The sequence below is a fragment of the Geotrypetes seraphini genome, chromosome 14, assembly GCF_902459505.1.
Source record: "Geotrypetes seraphini chromosome 14, aGeoSer1.1, whole genome shotgun sequence".
NCBI classification, from domain to species: domain Eukaryota; kingdom Metazoa; phylum Chordata; class Amphibia; order Gymnophiona; family Dermophiidae; genus Geotrypetes; species Geotrypetes seraphini.
In genome coordinates, this window is record NC_047097.1 from 62,100,423 (window position 1) to 62,120,734 (window position 20,312).

Sequence of the window (20,312 nt, forward strand, 5' to 3'; positions counted from 1 at the left end):
TGGCGGAATAGAAATCTCTAATGTAATGTAATGTAATGTAAGTTAGAGAATGACACGGTGACAAAATTCATCACCGTTCCCGTCCCCACGGATAACCGTGGGAAATAATCCCATGTCATTTTTTAGTGTCTATTTCAGCCTCAGTCCTTCTACACCAGCGTTCTTCAAAGCAAAGCTTGCGGGTCAGTGATTGTGGCCATTCATACTCTGATTCTTATGGGAGCCAAGGATAATGAAGCCATTGTGACATCATTAATGTGATTGGCTCTTAGGCACTGGTGGAATGAGGCATTATGACATCACAATATCTGCTCTGGAATGTTTCTGCTCAATCTCAGCATTCTTCAAAGCAAAGCTTGCGGGTCAGTGGTTGTGGCCATTCATACTCTGATTCTTCCCTCTCTTCTTAAAGAATGGCATGAAGATGGTTTACCGCGGTTATCCAAGGGATGGGAACGGTGATGAATTTTGTCACTGTGTCATTCTCTAATGTAAGTCTCTAATAGCCATCAGTTACCCATTTCTAGAGTGACCAACCAAATGTGAAGATTCAAAGTGTCAAGATGAGGTTTGTTGACTATTTTTTTACACTTTGAGCTCATCAGATATGACAACCAATCGACACAACAATAATTTCTGCAAACAGATGTCTGGGACACCGTATATTACCAAACACTCATTTTTTATTAGTTTTCTGAAATAGCAGGGATTTTTGAGAAGCAGAAGTTGTGCCAAAATCAGCAACAGTAGCATGTGCGGACGTTAAATGAGCCCAGAACCCAGGTTTGCAGCACTGTGCGTGTGATTCTTCCAAGAGGTGGGACGGCCAGTCATCGATGTCACATAAGGTCTGCAGCAGATGCCATGTCACCGATGTTACAAAGGTTGACATTGCGCCTGATATTCACGTATCCGTTTTCTCCCCAGTAGTGACCCCAACTGGAAAAGAATGAAAGGAGAATAAAGGTTAAAGACAGTGGAAGGAAAAGAAATACACAGTGACATAGTAAGGGGAGGTGAGGGGGGTGGTCTGCCCCGGGAGCGGTCTTCCTTGGAGCGCCAGCAGCCCTCCTCTTCTCCGCCTCCCTCTGCCGCGCACACGCCCCTTCCCTTCCCGATGTGGTGATGGTGAGTGACGCCCGGGGCAGTGGTGTCCCTCTCCAGTCTCTTCCCTGCCCCCCCCATGCTGTACGCACCCCTTCCCTCGTACTTTTTTTAACTTCGGCGCATGCAGCCACGAACTTGCCGCCTGCGTCGGCGCTCTCTCTGATGGTCGATTCCGGGACCCACGCCTAGGAAGTGTAGTCAGAGTGCCAAAGCCGACGCAGGTGGCGAGTTCGTGGCTGCTTGCGCCGAAGTAAAAAATGTACAAGGGAAGGAGCACGTGCAGCATAGGGGTGGGGCGGGGAAGAGGCTGGAGAGGGATACCACTGCCCCGGGCGTCGCTCACCATCGCCGCACCACTGGAAATATACTAAAGAAATAAGACAAGATTCAGGAGAATTAAAGAAAAAGAGCACAGAGGGAGATCAGAGAATTTAGAAAGTGCAAGGAATATTAATTATTTGCCTATACTTAATTTTTCAGAAAATTAGGAGGAGCTGTTGATAAAGCCTCAAGAAGGGTGACAGGACAAACGTGCGCCGACATTTGAGAGCGGACAATTAAGCGCAAGACTTCAGCGCGCCGCTCTAAAAGCTGATTTTAAAGGACTCCGACGGGGGGTGGGGGAACCCTCCCCATACTTTACTTAATACTGTTCGCGCTGCCATGTTGGGGGGGTATAATCCCCCACATTATACAGAAAACTTAACTTTTTACCTATTTTTTAGTGAAAAGTTAAGTTTCCTGTATAATGGGGGGTTACAACCCCCAAAACCACCCCCAACGGCAGTGCCAACACTATTAAGTAAACTGGGGGGGATTCCCCCCCCAACCCCCGTCAGAGCCTTTTAAAATCAGCTTTTAGAGTGGCGCGCTGAAGTCTTGCGCTCAATTGTCCGCTCTCAAATGTCGGCGCACTTTTGTCTTTCGCGCTTATGACTGTGAACCCTCAAGAAGAGAGGTATTAGAAAGCCTGGTATTTACACTTGCGTGTCCTACCTACGTTTAGCTTGAAACACGGTTATCGATGAGCTCTGAGGAAAGGGCTGACATTTACTTTGTATTGGCCATTGCATGTATCACCTGACACCTTGACCTTGAGATTTACACTTGCTCCATCTCATGCACATGGTTTGGCAAGGCGCTCCTTTTCACAGGAGATAAGGCTCCATTTATCTCCTGCCCAAGCAGCACCTCACCACAACTAGGGTTATCAAGATTTCCTCATTTTAAAAAGAGAACACCTGGCTCTGCCCCATCCTGCCCCCAGTCCTGCCCCACTCTACCCCCACACAAACCTCGTGTCTCCTTTCCCAAGCTCAGAGCTGTGTCTGGAGGACTTCCACACATGCGCAAAGGCCCTCCAGACGCGGCCCTGAGCTCAGGGCCTTCCAAACTGCAAACTGCACCTGGACAGTCCTCTAGAAAGAGGACATGTCCAGGTTTTCCCAGATGTATGGTAACCCTAAGCACAACACATTTGTGGATAATCTCTGCTCTTCGTAAAGGCATGTTGCTGGGTTCCAGCTGGGAAAGGAGCTTGACTTGACATCTTTGAGCTTCTTACCCCTCCAGAGTTTGTCTGTTGTTCTTTAACAGCAGTTAGCTCCGCCTCCTACAGACTGATATCACCCAAAGCTGAGAAGCCCTACAAGAGGACTGACTTGCAGTTGGACTTGTTCCTCCTTCATGCGGTCCTAATAGTCCATGGTGGATAACTCTCATTTTTATGATGTCAATCACAGCTTTTGAAACCTCCTCCTCCCAGGATTCTGCTGCCCCCTTCAGTTTCTCTTTCTGCAGGCGAGCATGAAAGGTGTCTTATTTTTTTTGTGATAGTTTTGCAATTTTTCACTCTAGTCACAGCCTTTTTTATGAAACCAGAGATCCCTTTTGATAAGAGTCTACTCTGCCAGCGTTGAGAGGAACATATTTTAAATTTGCAGCTGGCAGGTGTATCAGCCAGCTTGCTGTAGATTAGTGAAGCTCAGGTTCCCCTGGTATTTGCTCACCCCTTTGACTTGGTCAGGGGCTGGAGTACAGGCTGTTTAGGCACTAATAAGGTTCTTTTGGGGTACTTATGGTACCAGCTGCATTTCGTTCCCCCCCCAATTTTTCATGAGAGGTCTGGGGGGGTTGAGGGTTGGTCCATGGAGATCCAACTGGCAGCCCGAAGATCCCAGCAAAGTGTCTGAGTGACTGGAAGTAGAGGGCCTCTCCTAGAACAGCTACACCTCAGAGGAGCTGAAGAAGGCAGAAGCAGCACCATTTCCCTAGCACATGGTCTGTGAGTAAGGCTGTGAAAGCCTGTGGGAAAAATTGTGTGTGTGTGGGGGGGGGAGGTGTCTTCAAAAGCTGTTTTTAATTCTTTCTGTAGCTAGTGCCTTGGTCCCCTGCCCCTAAAATCCTGTTTTTTGAGGTTTTTGGTTAGCCCTGAGGTGATTTTAAGCTGTTTTTTTAGCACTAAAATTCACCAGTGGTGGCCATTTTGGATTTTCTCAAATTTTTTTTAAGTTCTCTAACTTCTCCAAAACACCTCATTTTGCTTCCTAAAGTGCCAGGGATGGAATCCTCTAACTCTTAATACCCCTGTATCACGCCTTGTTTGCGAAAGATGGGCAGTGGAAGACTGTCACAGATGTGCAGACTGGAGAGACCGCATGACCTGCATCCGCTGCCATCTTCTATGCTTCTAAATGAAGACTGCAAGGGGAAGTGGAAAGTGAAAGACAAATGAAGCAGAACTGGGGCCATTTATCTTTCGGACGTGTGTCTATACTACATAAATGTGAATTCTCAAAGGGTTTCCAACATACCTGTTCTTTACCAACCAGTATTGTTCATAGTCCTCGGAACCATAACCCACAACAAGCATTGCGTGGTTGGGATGTTCAGCACATTCATCATCATATATTCCTGGTTGTGGCGGTGGATTGGGGGGCGGGGAAGGATAGAAGAGTCTTAATTACATATTACTTGTATATATGTTTCAAAACAATAATTGTACATTTAGCACCACTCACCAAGGCAATATTCTTGTCTACAAATTAAAGGGCCCCAAAAAGCAGAAGCTAAACTTTAGCTGATATAAATGAATGCAACTGCATATCACAAGAATACACATAAATCATTGCATTCTATAATTCATTTGCATTCATATTGGCATGACCCATTTATCGTTCAAACTCTGCTCATGTGCACACCCACAGCAAAAGTGTCTGCCATGAAAAACGTGCGATACTTTTCTATTAGATGGAATTTTAGAAGTGGTCATTTGCACACATTCCTTGCTACATGTGCACATAAATGATTTTATTAAGAACCCCTTCAAAAAATCTTGTGCACCGCACTCTTATCACCAAAATATATATAGGCTACTGCCAGAGCCGCAACTCCATATAACATTCATTAAATTGAATTGGGAGATTTATTATGGACCTCAAGCTGTCGTGGCTCGTGGCCAGTGTGCTGTTTATGGGACGATATTGGAATGGATGTCAGGAGCATGATAGTGCAGTATTTTTGTGAAGTTTTTCTACAAAAGGCCAGTTTTTCGTATGATTCTGGGTAATTCTAGTTAGACAAACATCTGTGTTAGTTAAGGACCGCGCCCAAATAGAAGCATACGGAAAAATAGGTGAATAAAAATTTAAATATAATGTAGCTAAGGCCAGAGAAAAACACACTAAGGATTAATATATGGGAAAGCATAATAATATCTTTATGTACTTTGCTATTAAGCCAGATCATAGAGGAAATTAGGTAAAGCGTAACATACATGCATAGAGATATTAAGAACTCCATCTTGGTTCCCTGCTGTTCTTTGTCCTCTCTGGTTCTTTGTTCAGCTTCCCGCCTTTAGCCTTCTTAGGCCAGTTAGGAAGAGCATATTAGACTCCATATTCCAAACTGAGATATAACGTGTCTCAAACTGAATTGGATGTAGTTTTGAATGAAAATTATGATTTATTGAATGAATGAAAGCTTGGCCAAGCAAAACGTGAATGATTGGATTGAAGTGTATGACTGTGCTGCTTTGAAAAACATATTTTATATATTTTAAATCTGAAGAAACACTAAGGAAAAATCCTGAGCACAACATCTGGAAGTAATTAGAGTCAGTCTCAAGAATAGGAAGAAGGGGGGCATTGGAAGCCCACGCTTCAGGAAGAGGAGAGGGGGATTTACCCCCCCCCCCCTTCCTCCAGAGTATGGTTTCTGTGTAAGGCTGTGCAATTTGAATCTGTCAGCTTAGGAGTTTTTTTTTTCTTTAAGGCTCAGAACTTGTCAGCATGGAAGGGCTGAGAATTTCTCAGCACCATGTTAATAATTATAGATTCTCTTGAATGTTATAATGTTAATTCAGAAATCAAAAGTAATTTTCTGAAAACTTTGTATAACTTTTAAACATGGAGGAATGTTTCTTTGTCTAAACTTTAAGACCACCCATAGAAATGTTATTGGTCGTCAAACTTGATGATGTCACTAAACCAAAAGTTATATAATAGAATGTAATGAGATAGAAAAACGAGACCATTGTGAGAAGGCCAGCCTTTGGCCACGATGATGATCTCCCATGAGCGCAACGTAAGCAATTATGCTGTTCTTTTGATCTAATAATGGAAAAATAGAACCAATAATTCAATAAATCCTGGTTATAATTTTAAAACCTTGCGCTGGTGTCATTTTGCATGTAGAATTATTTTCAAACCTGAAGCTTTCACAAATGGCGTCAATGACCCTTGCTCAAAGCGCTCGCAGTTATACAGCCAATTGAACAAGTCACGGCGTAGAACTCTCTTGCAGCTATCATCGGAACTTTAAACTCTTTATGATAATATTCAATTTAATGTATCTAAGAGTTTTCTTTTTTGTTTTTGTTATATTTTTTTTCTTTTTATGCCATTCACTATAGTTATTCTACTGTGGTAATCTCTTTATGTCATTATCATACTAGTACATAAATGTACTTCCCCTCGCTAAAAGGCATTTCCTACACAGGAAAGCTAGGGACCTCCCTCCACTTCAAAATCACTGAGCTCTGGAACAACCTTACCTCCCCTCTTCGGAACTTGAGCTCTCTCCAAGTTTTCCGCAAACATCTGAAAACCTGGCTTTTCTCAAAAAATGTAAGTCTCCCTCCAACTTAGGAATCAAGGAAACTCTTATATCTTGGCATCCCAAGTCCTCTAAATTTTCTTCACACTTCTACCTCTAACCCTCTGTTGTAGTTCCTTCCTATTTCTCCTACTGTAAACCGCGTCGAGCTCTACGAACGTGGAGATGATGCGGTATACAAACCTAAGGATTAGATTAGATTAGATTAGATAAATGACTAACATCTCAACATCTGCACATTGTTCACACCTAAAACTGGGTGCTGTCTTACAGATTTACCCCCGAGGAAGGTCATTATAAAGAGCACCTCTCTGGAGCCTATTTTACTCAGTCTTCAGAAAAACGGGACACCTTACGGGGAAGGGCATAATCGAAAGAAACGTCCAAGTCTGATTTGGACGTAAGGCGCTAGTCGCCTAAGGTTGGCAGCCTCAAAAGGTCCATTCTTGAAAAGTAAGTCCAAAAGATTTTTTTTTTTCTTCCTAAAATCAGCTCTATGTACGGCCAGGTGCTTGATCGTCCAGACCATATTCTCGTCCAAATATTCGTCCAAGTCTGAAACGTCCAGAACAAGACTTTTGGATGTGGGAGGGGCCAGCATTGTGATGGACTGGCCACCCAGACGTGGCAACAGAGCAGTGGGGCACCTTACAGGGCTCAAACATCTCACCACAACTCCCTTATAGGTCATGGTGAGCCCCCCCAAACCCATTATAGCCACCTGTCTACTTAGCGAAATTCTATAAAAGTTACATGTACCTTGTACTGTAGAATCATGCTTAGCGCCAGTGCATGTCATAACTTTTAGGCACACCCATTTAGGCCAAGGAAAACCAGGCCTAAATGCATCAGGCGTACTCTAACAGTGGACATAAATTCTTGGAACGCCCATGATCTGCTCTTGCTCTTCCCCTGGCCACATACCCTTTTCCAATTTGCATAGTAGAACTGGTGCGCTTCATTGCACCAAGTTGTGTGCGTAACATTTAACTAGTACCTATTAGCATCAATTATGAGGTGCCAGTTATCAGCACTGATTAAACTTGTTAATTAAGTTGTGTATGCAAATTGGCTGTGCAAACCAATTTGCGCACACACTGTAAGGTGCAAATATACAGAATTGGGGGGATAATGGCCCAAATTCACTAAGCAAACCGATCGTGTACCGATCGGTTTGCGACCCCGGCCCGATTCACTTACCTGTCTTCCAACCATCCTCCGATCCGCGCATGCAAATGAGGGCAACGGCGTGCAAAATAGGCAGGGGGCATGATTCACTAAAGAAAACCCTGCAACACCGACTGGACGGGCCGATCAAAAAAAAAGCGACTGCCGAGGACCGGTCGCTGAAGCCCTTTGCGACTTCCCTTTGCCGCCCTGCTCTCTACCCTGTCAGCCCCTATCCTGCAGCCCTGAACACGCTGCCTGCCTGCCTGCCCTGAACCTGAGCACGCTGCCTGCCTAACCCGAACACCCTTCCCCGCACTGCAAGCCTGTGGTTTTAACCCACGGGCTCCCAAAAGTTCCTCTCAATCGCCTATTTAAAAAAATATGCCAGCCAGTGTAAAAAAAATAGAAGAAAAAAACCCAAAAACAAATCAACAACTCCGACGGCCCGGAGGTCCCGCGCATGCTCAGACCATCTATAGATGGTCTGCGCATGCGTGGGGATCGCTATAGCGCGACCCGTGCCTGCAGATGGGGGCGTTCCTCCGATCGCCCTCATCTGCATGTTGGAGTTTCCTGAATTCGTCGGACCCGATCGAGCAGGTTAGTGAATCCTGGCCTATGTATATGAATAGTCCAAATCAATTGTTTATTGTTTATTGTTTAATTAGTTTCTTGATTAAACGCTTTATCGATTCTGCAAAGCGTTGTACAAAGCACTAGATAAAATAACATTGCAACAAACAGAAATCATTAAAACAAACTTTAAAAAAAAATGAAAATACAAAATTATTAGATGAACTACCACACGTACTAGGTTATATAAGGACGCACTAACAAACGATACATGAAGGGAAAAGGTAGGAAATACAATAATTATAGTAAATGAGAGAAACATTAAGGGGAAAAAACAAAAGGGAAGGATTTGATGGAGAGAAAAGAAGGCGAGAAAAGAGAAAAAAGGTGAAGAAGAGGAAAAAAAGATAAAAATAATGAAATAACAACTTCAATTAAAAGCATCTTTAAAAAGGAAACAATAAATAGTATAAGTACTCAAACACCCTAGAAAAAGGCCAACAGTAGAAACATAGAAACATAGAAATAGACGGCAGATAAGGGCCATGGCCCATCTAGTCTGCCCACTCCAATGACCCTCCCCTATCTTTCTCTGTGAATAGATCCCACGTGTTTATCCCATTTGGCCTTAAAATCAGGCACGCTGCTGGCCTCAATAGCCTGCAGTGGAAGACTATTCCAGCGATCAACCACCCTTTCAGTGAAAAAGAATTTCCTGGTGTCCCCGTGCAGTTTCCCGCCCCTGATTTTCCACGGATGCCCCCTTGTTGCCGCGGGACCCTTGAAAAAGAAGATATCTTCTTCCACCTCGATGCGGCCCGTGAGATACTTGAATGTCTCAATCATGTCACCCCTCTCTCTGCGTTCCTCGAGCGAGTACAGCTGCAACTTATCCAGCCGTTCCTCGTACGGGAGATCCTTGAGTCCCGAGACCATCCGGTTGGCCATTCTCTGGACCGACTCCAGTCTCAGCACATCCTTACGGTAATGCGGCCGAACAAAAGGAGTCTCAGCCTGCTCACCCTTAGAGACGAAGACTTTATATCTCAAGTGCCCAAAGTCAGCAACTAGAGCGTATCATAGTTGTCAAACTTATAACAGGACTATCATTGATAATTCTCTTATTTTCTCTGTGAGCTATTTTTTAGATTACAAATTTTGTAATCTAAAAAATATAAGTTATAAGTTTAACAACTATGATACGCTCTAGTTGCTGACTTTGGGCACTTGAGATATAAAGTCTTCGTCTCTAAGGCTGAGATTCCTTTTGATCTACTGTTGGCCTTTTTCTAGGGTATTTGAGTACTATGTATATGAATGTCTGCATTATATAAAGAATGTGAAATTTAACACACATATGAGGGGAGGAGTGGTAATTTGCTATTAAGGTCACCCTCAGAACTTGTCCAGCTCAGTTTATCATCTTCCACAGAACATTTGAATTAAAGTGACAATGCGCATGAAGTGAAGAATCATTGGGACCTCATTTGTGGAGTCATATGACATGCATCGGTATTCAGAGCGCCATGACATATTTCCTCCTTGTATTCTCTACCTTTTATAACGTCTAAACAGAGCACAGTGTTATAATAAGTACAAACTCTGACCTCTGTCGTAGAACATAAAGTTAGTATCCACAGCAAATGTTATAGACATAGGTCCTTCGAAAGCCAAGGCGGACGCAATGTTGTCCTCTCCAGCCAAATTGTAGAATTTGGTAGAGTTCAGTGCCAGGGCTTGCTTGGATTTGAACCGACATTCACTGCCCTGCAGAGAGAAAATAGGGAGAAATTGTTCAGCTCTTACAACAATAATAATAATAATAATAACTTTATTTTGTATACCGCCATACCCAGAGAGTTCTAGGCGGTTCATGAGAAACAGCCACAGACAACAGTTCTAAAGACAGGATAAGCAACACCATATTTCACCCTATTCCATCTCTGCATTTGGCCTGGAGGTGAAAGAGGGTTGCCATACTTTCTGTCCTCACCGGGAGATCAGTTATGAAGGAGCACTCACATATCCTTTGTATTTGTATTTGGAACTTTTCATCAGACCATTATCTAATATATAGTCAAGGGCAGCGTCAGGAAATCCTCCACAACAGCCGCCGTTGTTATGGTCGCAGTCTACCAGCTGCTGCTCGCTGAGCTCCACGAGTGATCCGTATTTGATGCAGTATCGAGACTCGATCGTACCCACCTGGGAAGAGAAAAAGTGAGCTGTGACTTCACACCAATAAGTGCACTGATACAGAGAGACACCTAATAACACAAACTTTTCCCAACTTTGATGAAGATCCAAATCTGTTGCAACATTTGTTGAGTTTGTAAATGTGTAGAAAGACAGAACTGACGATGATTGTGGACTTCCAGTTTCTTCCATTTTTTTTAAAAAAATGAAAATTTTAGACCCTGTCATTACAAATCCATAAGGCTCAATGGTTGAGCACTGTGATTTCTGCCACCATGAATTCTGTGAAGCTGGATGGTATGATAATTTCATGGACTCAGAAGAGACTATATGCAGTTTAGAAGCCCTGCTAGACTTCAAGCAGAACATGAAATTGCACCTTTTGTTAATTTTGAAATCAGTAAGAATGTGCATTTGAGGGCCCTTTTACTGAAGTTTAGTGCATACTAACAGACTTTAGCGTGCACTAAGGGGGAAATTCTGAAACCGCCGCCTAAGTTAATTGAAGAACGCAATTAGAAAAGGCAAAAAAATCCGGCAAGGTTAAAGTGCCCACTGGCGCCTAAATAAAAGGCCGGGAATCTTTATTTTAAAAAAATATATAAATTTTATAATCCTTTGAAAATGACTCTCATATACATGGAGTGCGGATCCTACACGGTCTGTGTTTCGGAGAAACACTCTTTCCTCAGGGGTCCAAGATGTCCCATCTATCACCTGTAGAGAGTGATGCGGAAAAACACTAGTAATATGGTCATCAAAATTTTCAAAACTGATGTGAAAAAAATCTCCTTCTAAGCTAACGCGCCACTTTTCAGGCGCGCTAGGTTCCTTATGCAGAGCCTCTGGGTAATTAAATGGGGATGCCCAGTTGTAGAATTGTCCCCATAATCCTGCAGCTCTGGAGCTTTGCAGAAATAAAGACCAATATTACAGTGCCTAGAAATGCAAAGCGCAAAAGAGCCATCTTTACCGTGGCGAAAGCCCAGCAGGAGCCGCAGGTTCCTTGGTTCTTGACAGCCGTGACACACTTCTCTTCTCTCCAATCAACATTTGGGGGCAAGTTTTGATACTTCTTATCCTGGTAGTTTTTAAAATTCCTCTCTTCAGATGTTGGAAAATGTAAGCAGTCCATCCTTTTCAGTTCATTTTCACTCTAAAGAAATGAAAAAGATCTTTAAGAAAAAGGGAGCCTTGAACTACATACAAGGTAAAAACTAGGTTTGGGCAGTCGTTAACAAGGGCAGGAAATGGCACCAGCCTTTCTGAGATTTCAAGCCCCTCTAATAATCCTAAGTCCCCCCTCTTTATGGCTAGGGATACCAGATTTTGTGGAGCCAAAAACCGGACATCTGGCCCAACCACCACACCTTTTCCCCCTTTTCCTCGAGCTTGGGGGCCACATCTGGAGGGCCTCCAAGCATGCATGGATGTCACACACATGCGCACATGATGTCTTCACGTCACATGCGTGCATACTCGGAGGCATGGCCCCGAGCTTCCTGTGGGTTTCATCACTTTTGCCGCCATGAAAATTGTGGCTTTGTAATTAGAGACCTAGGTTTACCACGCGCTAATTGGATAACACAGAGTTAATGTGGAAGCACTTCATACTTCTTAAACATGAGGCTAGCCGCTACTGCCTCTTCTTGGGCGGGCAGTAGTTTTTAGGCCAGCGCGGGGATTAGCGCGTGTTAACCCCACTAGCGCGGCTTAATAAAAGGAGCCCTATGTTTGCAGTTTCATGACTGACCAGACGAACAGAGAGAGGAAGGGATAGTAGATGGCATGGATAGGGTTACCAAATGTCCGAATTTCCCCGGGCGGCTTTTCAAAACCCGGCACTTTGTCCAGGTTTTGAAAAGCCTCTCTCAAAATTGCCGTCGGGCAGGAGGACAACGCGATGTTGTCACTCGCGTGTCGCATGCCCTCCTGCCCGACCAGAGCAGGCAGTAGGGGACATGGGTGGAACTAAGTTGGCCTGGGGGCGAGTCTAAGGGGTCCAGATTTTCTGAACGGAAAATCTGGTATCCCTAGGCATGGATAAGCAGACTAGATAGGCCATGTAGTCTTGATCTGCCTTCCTTTTTCTGTGATATTTTCTGAAGTGAGCCCCTAATGCATGTGAAATGCTGAAATATGTCAACTAGGATGAATAAGATACATGAAACATAGAAACATAGAACATGACGGCAGAAAAGGGCCACGGCCCATCCAGTCTGCCCACCCTAATGGCCCACCCCCTAACTACCTCCATGAAGAGATCCCACATGCCAAATAGAAACATAGAACATGATGGCAGAAAAGGGCCACGGCCCATCTAGTCTGCCCACACTAATGGCCCACCCCCTAACTACCTCCATGAAGAGATCCCACATGCCAATCCCATCTTTTCTTAAAATCTGGCACGCTGCTGGCCTCAATGACCTGTAGTGGAAGATTATTCCAGCGGTCAACCACCCTTTCGGTGAAGAAATATTTTCTGGTGTCGCCCTGAAATTTCCCACCCCTGATTTTCAACGGATGCCCTCTTGTTGCCGTGGGTCCTTTTAGGGAAAAGAGATCCTCTTCCACCTCGATACGGCCCGTGACATATTTGAACGTCTCGATCATGTCTCCCCTCTCTCTGCGTTCCTCGAGTGAGTACAGCTGCAACTTACCCAGTCGTTTCTCATACGGGAGATCCTTGAGACCTGAGACCATCCTGGTGGCCATTCGCTGAAGATATTCACTGGAGTCTGAATTACACTACATTTGTTTTCTGAAGTTTTATTTTAACTAGTAATAAAGAATTTTTGCGTTGTTCTATGTGCTTTTCTTTTGCATCTGGAATGCTACACCATGCATCAATTTACATACACTATTTTTCAGTGGTAAGCAAATATACTGTTTCGTGGGGTGTCAGCAAGAACTTTGAAGACAAACTTCAAAAAATTCTTAAAATCTTCATTCATCCCCTATAACTTCATGAATTGTCATTTAGATTGATTATTGTATATGTAAGATAATCACTTAGCTTTTTCCTTTTATTTCTTTTTAACTTCTTTTTTTCATTTTTTTCTTTGTTCTATTAAATATATTGCATTGCTTTCTCTAGCGGTCAGCATATATCGCTCCCCTGCCGACGCGTTTCGCCTATCTTTGTCAAGGCATGGGGTCTAGATCATTAAATGCTCCTGTCTGTAGTGTTAGCCGCTGAACACTACAGACAGGAGCATTTAATGATCTAGACCCCATGCCTTGACAAAGATAGGCGAAACGCGTCGGCAGGGGAGCGATATATGCTGACCGCTAGAGAAAGCAATGCAATATATTTAATAGAACAAAGAAAAAAAAGAAAAAAAAAAAAAAAAAAGTTAAAAAGAAATAAAAGGAAAAAGCTAAGTGATTATCTTACATATACAATAATCAATCTAAATGACAATTCATGAAGTTATAGGGGATGAATGAAGATTTTAAGAATTTTTTGAAGTTTGTCTTCAAAGTTCTTGCTGACACCCCACGAAACAGTATATTTGCTTACCACTGAAAAATAGTGTATGTAAATTGATCTGTCTTGAGTTCACTATTAGATTTGTTAGAACACCATGCATCAGGCACACGATAAACTTACCTTAAGAAATATGTCTGCAAAGTGTTCAGTTGAAGTTTGGGGCTCCTTTTACTAAGGTGCGCTAGCATTTTCAGCGCACGGAGCAGATTAGCGCGCGCTAACCTCGCGCTACGCGGCTAGAACTAACGCCTGCTCAGTGCTGGCGTTAGCGTCTAGCGTGCATGGCATTGTTGCGTGTGTTATTCTGCGCGTTGAAGCCCTAACGCAGCTTAGTAAAAGGAGCCCTTAGTGGTTTTTTTAAAATGGATTCTCTTCAGACGGTGCACTTATCTGCAGGGTTTCTCGGAGTCCTGATCCTATCGGTCGTACCTTATCTGCAAAGTGATTCATTTTCATCCAGTAACTTTTCTTTCCTTGGTCAGCAAGTTGGTTGTGTTCCAGGACTTTCTGCCAGTTGGTGTCCCAATTTTTTCTTCGAAATTCTTCTTCCTTCCTAGAGCTATATTTTCTCCCTTTTATGAGACAGAAATCAAAATCATTTTCATGGGAATACTGTATAAAACTAATTTTATCAGCAACCCTGCAAAAAAAAAAAAAAAAAAAAGAGCTTCATTTTCAAAGGGTTTGTGTTTTTAACTTTGAAAGTTAGGGTCCTACATTGACATATTTGAAAATGTAGTAGGACTTTAGTTCCTAAATTTATGCTCTGTTTTCATTATGAGGGGTGATGAAATTTTCTCAGCCCAACCAACCTTCCTAAATTCTGAAAGTTATTTTGCCACTATAGCTGGAAAGTTTCAAGTTTATTAAATTTTGATTTTACGCAATATCCAATATTTCAATGTGTATTACATAATTGTAATGTACAATAAAAGCCAGGGATGTCAAATACAAATACAAATAAGACAAAATTATACAGACTAATCATTATGTTCTGTTAATACAAACTGGAACAAGTAGGTAAAAGGCAGAAATACAATTTATAAAATTAATTTAAAAAAAAAAAAGGAACATTTAAGGTTTGTACATAAGGATAGGGTCAATTAAGAAGAAATATGAAAAAAATTAATTGATAGAAAAAGCTTCAATTATTTTAAAATGATTCAAGGAAAGAGGTAATGTTATCTTATTTCATTAAGTGCCTATCCATAAGCCATTATTAAGATGGGATTTGGGAAATTAATTTCTTATTCTTAGGATAAGCAGCATAAAAAATCTGTTTTACTCTTTGGGATCTTGCCAGATACTTGTAACCTGTGTCAACCACTGTTGGAAACTGAATACCAGACTTGATGGACCTTTGATCTGTCCCATATGGTAATTCTTATGTTCTGTGGCTTTCTGGTAATCTTTATTTCCAAGCTTCTTGACATGCAGACTACATGCCAACATGCATTAGAGTGAATTTGATCTGATTTCTTCCACTTAGTCTGCATACCATAGCTTCTCCAAATGAAAATAGCTAATAAAATTGATTTGGAAATGTTAAATTTTATATGACTGCATCCCCAAAGTGTGTCAGTCAAGTATACTCAAATAGCATATGCAGGAAAGGTATAACTACAATGTCCAAATCAATAACACCAAGCAAGTATTCTATAACCCCAAGGGCTCAATATATTCACTCAATATTCTTGTGTGAATCCCTGAGGCTGAGTGGACAACAACACCCTGATTATTTAAAAGATAAGTTTAGATCATTTATCATAATGATAAAGTAAGTTGAATTAATTATAAAGATATTTAAATGCAAAATCATTTATGAATGGACTAATGAAAAGGTGGGTGCCAATTACTTAGTAGCTAATGTTTAGCTCTAAGTGGTACTACTGAGGTCCAAGAAGATTTCATGAAGTTATCATTGAACCTCAAGAATATTGAATCACTACAATGTCAGCATTTGTCCGATTTGAGTTTCCCAATTTTAATAACTTAATTGGTTTTCATCGGTCAAATGCTGCCAACTTGGGTATCTTGAGAATCTTACTCCAGTTGACATGTTTGACTTGTTTGGAGTGCATAGCTTTTAAGATCCTAAATCTAGATGAATTTTCAGTAGGAAACAGAGGGGCATTTTTGATAGAACTTCCAAGTCAGAATTTGGATATCCTGGTCATAATGTTCAAAAAGAAATGCCCATCTCATAGCCATATTCAAACAGGAAAAATGTTAGGATTTCCTTTTCAAAAATATATGAGAAGGACATTCCTGCACTGGAAATGTCCAAAATGAACAGCCATTTACCAAAATGAAATATCCAAAATATGAACATAAAAAAACAAACAAACCAGGCACAAAAATATCTGCCTGGCATCATTTGTACAAAACTGGCCACAAAGAAATCCCTTTAGAGCAGAAGGGCAGCCTAATGGTCAGTTCAGTGGACGTTAAACAACAGGACTCAGGTACAAATCTTACCTTAATTCCCTCAAAAAACAGATGGCACTCACACTTGCGGTTATGATTTTTTTGGAGTCTCTGCAGAAGAGACAACTCACGATCTCCAGGGCTGGAGGGATCTCAGTACAGCTTGGAGAAAGGAGGGTTATATAAAGGCTAAAGGGAGTAGCTCTGCCTTCAGTGAGTTGGAGAATTTAAAAGAGGTAGTTAGTGCTGAGCAAGCAGGTTTTTTTCCTTTTTCTTTTTGGAGGTCAGAGAAGGCTGCAGTGCAAGTAATAAATTCTGGAGTGGAATGCACAGGAACACTGGCTGGAAGGGGTCAGAGCAATGCTACAGAAGGTGTTTGAGTCTGTTATGCAAGCCACCCTGGGACACACTTACGCAGCAGGTGTCCTCACCTTCAAAGCCAGTCTCCAACTGCCAAATAGATTTTCACGCTCAGAGCTCATTCAGCTCTCTAGTCCATACATGGAATCCTGACTCACACATGCTCAACTCACACACTCAAGCAGCAACCCTACTTGTTCGCCTCAGCTGGTCTCCAACAGCAAACTGTCCTTGGGCTATTTTAAAGCCCAGGGGACTTGAAAAATTCAGCCACAGCTGTGATTTCCTCCTGCACTTTCTCCTCTCATGCTTCTGAGCAGAAGAGCTGCTGCAACACCCTTAGTATGCACTGTGCAGGTGCTGGTTATTTTGGCTCCGTTAAAGTTCTCCCCTTTCCCACTCTCCCCCGTTCCTTCTGCTCCCTCTCCTCCCCCCCCTCCACACTTGGTCTCACTCTCGTTATCGCTTACCAACCCTACCTTCTGTCTTACCATTACCACTGCTAAATCTCAGTTATAGAGTTCCCCTCGCCCCCCTCTTCATTACCTGTAATTTTTGTTAAAATTCTGTAATTTTGTAATTTTGTTAAAATTTTGTAAATCCGTGTATCACCGCGGACCTTAATTAATGAATGTGAACCGCTTAGAACTTTTTGGGTATGGCGGTATACAAGAATAAAATTATTATTATTATTATTATTAAATAAGTTTGGTGCAATAATAGAAGGAGGCATAGCCCCTGATGAAACTGAGTGTGAAATGGTGGGGCAGCCGTCGGGCACAAAAGATAAGTGCTTTCCTTCCTCTAGCACCTTATGTACTAATGCACTTTATATTTATAGAAAATTGATATTATAAATATTTAAATAAATATTCACAGCACAGGTCACTTTACCAAGACCAATGATGAATTTACCACCCCAGTAAGGGCATGAAAAATCATTCAAATAATGCCTTGGTTATTTGAGGTCTGGTAACTCAATACAACTTGATATGAATTTGTTCTCTGGTTCATATTTTTTTGAACAAATTTTTTTTGAAAAAATTTTTTGAAAATTTTTTTTTATTTTTCTTCAATTCTAGTTGAGTTAAAAAGATAACCTTCCTAGATTTAAATAAGAGTCTGAAAGTAGAATTTGATAAACTAAGAGGGGTTTTGAATGATCTTTAAATTGGTGGAGTAGAGAAGTAGACTGATAGTTAAAACAGCAGCATGAGATTAAGGACCCCTAGTTCAAATCCCATTATAGCTCCAACTTAACCTTCCTTCCCCTCAGATACAAGCTTAGATGATATGCCCACCAAGGACAGGAAAATGCCTGTTGTACTTGAAAATAACTCCCTCTGAACTGCTTTTGAAAAAAGAAATGAGTTTAATCCACCCTTCCTTCCCTTCCCCTTTACAATGACTTTTCACTTACTCCAAACTTCTGCTCTCTCAGACACCCTTTCACCCCAACTCAGCCTCCTTAGAATATGATTAAACAATTGAATATATAGAGCCATTAATTCCACAGGTCTCACACTATACTGTCTACACAGGCAGCCCCTCAATTTATATACTTTAGCAAAATGAATAATAGTTATGTTCATTTCTAAATAAACATACTCATGTTTGCATTTTAGAGTATCTTAAGTTGTAATATATTCATCATACCATAATTTGATTTCCAAAGTTTCCATTCACTGTCCAGACTTTCCAAAGCTAGAGCATTATAGACTAGAACAGATGCCAGAATGAGCAGGAATTTCTCTGAACACATCCTAGAGACAAAACAAACAAAAAAAAAATAAGTCAGCTGAACAGAGGTAAGTAAATTGTAAACAATTAGGGGGAAATTCTCCACGACACATTGAAGGTTAGCCAGCGGTAGGGTATTGACTACTAACTTCATTCCTTTCCTCCTCGATGTTCCAAGTGGGCACCAGTTCTTCTGTCTACTCTGGGTGAGTGCCAAAGAGGTTGCTCTCTCTTCTCTGTTTCCTAAATGGCACCAGCTATGATCTCGCTCCTTCAGAAGATTTCTGCTATATTAAGAACATAAGAATTGCCGCTGCTGGGTCACACCAGTGGTCCATCGTGCCCAGCAGTCCGCTCACACGGTGGCCCTTAGGTCAAAGACCAGTGCCCTATTTAAGTTAGCCTTACCTGTGTATGTTCTGGTTCAGCAGGAACTTGTCTAACCTTGTCTTGAATCCCTGGAGGGTGTTTTCCCCTATAACAGCACCGAGTCTTTAAGGCTGACTGATTTAAGGGCAAACTATAAAGTCCTCCAAACCACTAGGTAACCTGCTACCATCATCTCTATCACCAGACACAAGAGCAAACTTCTAAAAAAATAATGATTGGCCTATAACCTATCAGGTACAAGAACTTTGAGGATTTCATCAAGTTAAGGGACATCCCTTCCTTTCCTTAAAAAAAATGTCTTCCAAAACACAAACTACAAAAGGAGAGAACCACGTCCGCTCCTTGGAAACCGACTTGCGGAGTCCCGCAGGGATCTCCCCTATCCCCTATTCTCTTCAACATCTACATGTCTTCCCTGAAACTCCTCCATCTATCTTCCCTTGAAACAATCTATACATATGCTGATGACATCCTTGTCCTTCTCGAGACAGACTCGAACCTTACCAACCTCTCTGTGAACATAACAGCCTGCATAACGAAACTCCAATCCTGGTCCCTCTCAGTTCAAATGAAACTGAACGAGGCCAAAATGAAATTTCTCTGGCTCGGTCCAAAATTAGAACAGCTCCCACCCTCTTCACACTGCCCTCTGGCACCACACTGCAGCTTGAGTTCTCAAGCAAAGTTCTAGGCATCATCATTGACTCTTCTCTTTCCTTGAACAACCACCTCAACTCCCTGGTAAAATCATGCTTTTCCAGCTTCCACATGCTGAGGAAAGTGAGATCCTGCTTCCGCCAACAACATTTTGCCATCCTTGTTCAATCCATCAACCTTTCCAGACTAGATTATTGCAATTCCATCTACCTAAGTCTAACTAAAAAAAGTCTTCAAAGACTTCAACTAATTCAAAACACTGCAGCCAAGTTGATCTTCGCAAAACGCAAATTTGACCATGTGTCCCCACTTTTGTCCAAACTCCACTGGCTCCCAATAATTTCCAGGGTTCATTTTAAATGCGCCTGCCTAGCTTTTAAAATCCTACACGGCATCCTCCCTCCCCTAATCCCACTATCTTGGAACTCCTTGAGTCCTGATAACACCAGGCCCACCCAAAAACTTAAACTATCCTTCCCCTCACTAAAAGGTATCCTCTATGCGGGAAAATTGGGAAAATCTCTCTTCTTCAGAATCACAGGGCTTTGGAATAATCTTACTACCCCACTACGGAATCAGGTCTCCTTCCAACTATTCCATAAGCACCTGAAAACTGGGCTTTTCACAAAAATGTAATGCTCTCCTCCCCCCTGTACTCAACCACCAAACCCAATGTGTTTTACCTTCTTTTATTAAGCTCTTGTAAACCGTGCCGAGCTCTATAATCATGGAAAGGATGTGGTATATAAACTTAAGGTTTAGTTTAGTTTAGTTTAGAGAGAACAACTCTGGAACTCCGAGTAACGTGTTATTGGTTGCTGTCATATTCTGAACTTGATAGTCCGCTGGCCTGACCCTGGTCTTAAAGATGTAATAGTCCAAAACCAGGACCTGGATCATAGGAACACTACATATGAAGATATCTACAAGGCTGATTTCCTTATTTCATTTGTTTGTATAATTAATCCATATTTGCTAAAAAATAAATCCTACCTGAATATTTTGCAGTCTGTAACAATTTGGTGTGTCTCTGGATCAGTCTATCTCCGTGGAAGCAGAAATTCTTGTTTAAATAGGCAGTTTT

At 42.0% G+C, this 20,312-nt stretch overlaps 1 protein-coding gene across 1 annotated transcript; it reads right to left on the reverse strand.

Annotated features, from left to right (window-relative positions):
- Positions 1-663: 663 nt before the first annotated feature.
- On the reverse strand, positions 664-20,312 carry LOC117347998 (ervatamin-C-like). Its single transcript, XM_033919548.1, has 8 exons — positions 20,222-20,312; positions 18,098-18,204; positions 14,084-14,226; positions 11,135-11,317; positions 9,988-10,170; positions 9,573-9,732; positions 3,921-4,020; positions 664-939 (listed from the first exon to the last, which is right to left on the reverse strand). The coding sequence occupies exons 2-8, from the start codon at positions 18,201-18,203 to the stop codon at positions 840-842; spliced, it is 975 nt and encodes a 324-aa protein (XP_033775439.1). The 5' UTR covers position 18,204; positions 20,222-20,312; the 3' UTR covers positions 664-839.